This window comes from Sphaeroforma arctica, assembly GCF_001186125.1.
Source record: "Sphaeroforma arctica JP610 unplaced genomic scaffold supercont1.4527, whole genome shotgun sequence".
NCBI lineage: Eukaryota > Ichthyosporea > Ichthyophonida > Sphaeroforma > Sphaeroforma arctica.
The window spans coordinates 1-2,411 of NW_014036031.1; the positions used below are offsets into that span (position 1 = coordinate 1).

The following is a 2,411-nucleotide window of genomic DNA, read 5'->3' on the forward strand; positions in this document are numbered from 1 at the left end:
CAATCATACACGTATACATATCACTCCCACTCACCTTCTGCCTTCTCGGCGGCCTTTGACCGCAATAGTTCCCGATGCGTCTGTGCCTGTCCCTGCCCCCATAATCAGTCCTTCCGCAGCATGGATGCCCGAAAGTTGTATTGAGGTGCACGCAGTCCCTCTTCCGCTGATATCGGTCACACGAAAATCGCCCTTGAGCCGGAGTGTTTTCTCAACCTGCCCATATGCATGAATGTATGTACATAAAACATGTTCATCGGCATATATAGAAAGCTATATACGTACAAATATTATACCTAAAAATATTATACATACAAAAATTATACATACAAATATTATACGTACTAATATTATACGTACAAATATTATGCGTACAAATATTATGCGAACAAATATTATACGTACAATTAATAGAAATCAATAAATCTCGACATAAATACTTGCGTCTAAAAGTACAGAACATCTGCAACAAAATAGCCCATGGGCAGCCCCTGAACTTGGCGCATCTAGTAACCAAACTATCTGGAGACACATATATGTAGCATTAACTAATTGTCATACAAACAACCTATATAAACACCTTGAGGCACATATATGTAGCATTAACTAATAGTCATATAAACAACCTATATAAACACCAAGAGACAAATATGTAGCATTAACTAATAGTCATATAAACAACTTATATAAACACCTTGAGACATATATATGTAGCATTAACTAATAGTCATATAAACAACTTATATAAACACCTTGAGACATATATATGTAGCATTAACTAATAGTCATATAAACAGCTCATACAAACACCACAGTGTACGTAGCAATAACTGTACACATATGCACAATAGTGACTCAGACAACTCAGATAAACACCACAGCACACCTGTCGCATGCACAAAACACAAACGCGTTCGTGTGCCTTGTAGCTCGCTCCCCAGGTAAGGACTTGAGGACCAATAGCTGTGATTTACGACACAATTAACGACACACCGCATAATTTACGACACATCACTACCGTGCCGCCTACTACGTACCCATTCATTGGACCACCCAGCCACCAGCCACATACCCTGTACCGCTTCTCCTTTGAGAGATTCGTGAAGATGCGCTCCTTCTTTCGGCACATGACAATCATGTCGTTGAATAAGAAGGTGCGCGTGCCCCGATGGGACTTCTTATCCATGTCGGCGCCTGCCCAGAATTGTAAGGTTTTAGGGTTTGAGATTGAGACTTTTGGGCTGGTTGGTGTATGATTTTGGGTTTTGGGGGTTGCGATTTAGGTTTTTGGGCTTATTGGTGTATAGTTTTGGGTTTTGGGGTATGAGGATTGTAGGGTTGAAAAGGAACAACGAATAACTATGTATGCATGTGCGTCTTTATAAACACAGTGTGAGCTCACTGTGAGTACGTAGCCTATGAAATTAACGCGGTTATCAACGATGATTTGTATAAGCATGCCTAGAATCTATAAATAGACAATCAATAAATAGAGATTCTATAAATAGACAACCAATAAACTGAAATTCTATAAATAGAGTCAGTCAATGCTGTCTCACCCGAGGGGGTTTTCTGGTCCACTTCCGTGACGTCTCCGTAGCCCAAGAACCATCGCTTGTGGCTGACGATCGTCTCCTTCTTGTGTCCGGATTGTCCCGATAGTCCTGCATGGGTACGAATATATACAAGAGATTACCGCAATGCTTTATAATACAAGTACTCTTGCTTTATAATACAAGTACTTCGATCTGTGTAGCGAATATATACAAGGAATAAACGCAATGCTTTGTAATATAAGTACTCTGACTTGATAATATAAGTACCTTGATCTGTTTAACAAAGGTGTTTGATGAAGGATCGAGAATGCACTCACACACACATCTATTCACAGGCACACACCCACACAGACACTCACACACTCACATACATACATACCCTTACACTCACACATACATACACTCACACACTCACACACACACATAAATAAACTCTCACACACATACATACACTCAAATACATACAAACGTACCGAACAGCCAATTGATATACACCAACTGCATGCGGTTGATCTCCCGTCTCCGCTCTGAGTGGATGTCTACCAAGGCCAAGCGCATATCCCGTGCCGCACCAACGTACGCGTCACGCTCTATCTTCCCCAACGACACTTCCGACAGCCGTTTCAGCATTGCGTAGTACTCGTTGAGACGCTGTAGTGGGGCGGCATAGCCACTGCAGTCTACATCTGCACTCATTGAGGAGAGAGGAATAGATACGAATAGAGGAGGTATATAAGTGCGCTAGGATGTGAGTGAAGGTAATTCCAGGGTGTGGGAGATGTATTCTAAGCGGCATAAGTGTATATATTTATATATATATATTCATATATGTATGTATATATATTTATATGTATA

The 2,411-nt window shown here is 40.7% G+C and overlaps 1 protein-coding gene across 1 annotated transcript; it reads right to left on the reverse strand.

The window, feature by feature from the left end:
• Window positions 1-30: 30 nt before the first annotated feature.
• Window positions 31-2,252, reverse strand: SARC_14368 (hypothetical protein; the record flags this gene model as incomplete). Its single annotated transcript, XM_014291499.1, has 4 exons — window positions 31-216; window positions 1,073-1,194; window positions 1,560-1,664; window positions 2,030-2,252. 4 exons carry the CDS (start codon window positions 2,250-2,252, stop codon window positions 31-33), a joined length of 636 nt encoding a protein of 211 aa, XP_014146974.1.
• Window positions 2,253-2,411: the final 159 nt, after the last annotated feature.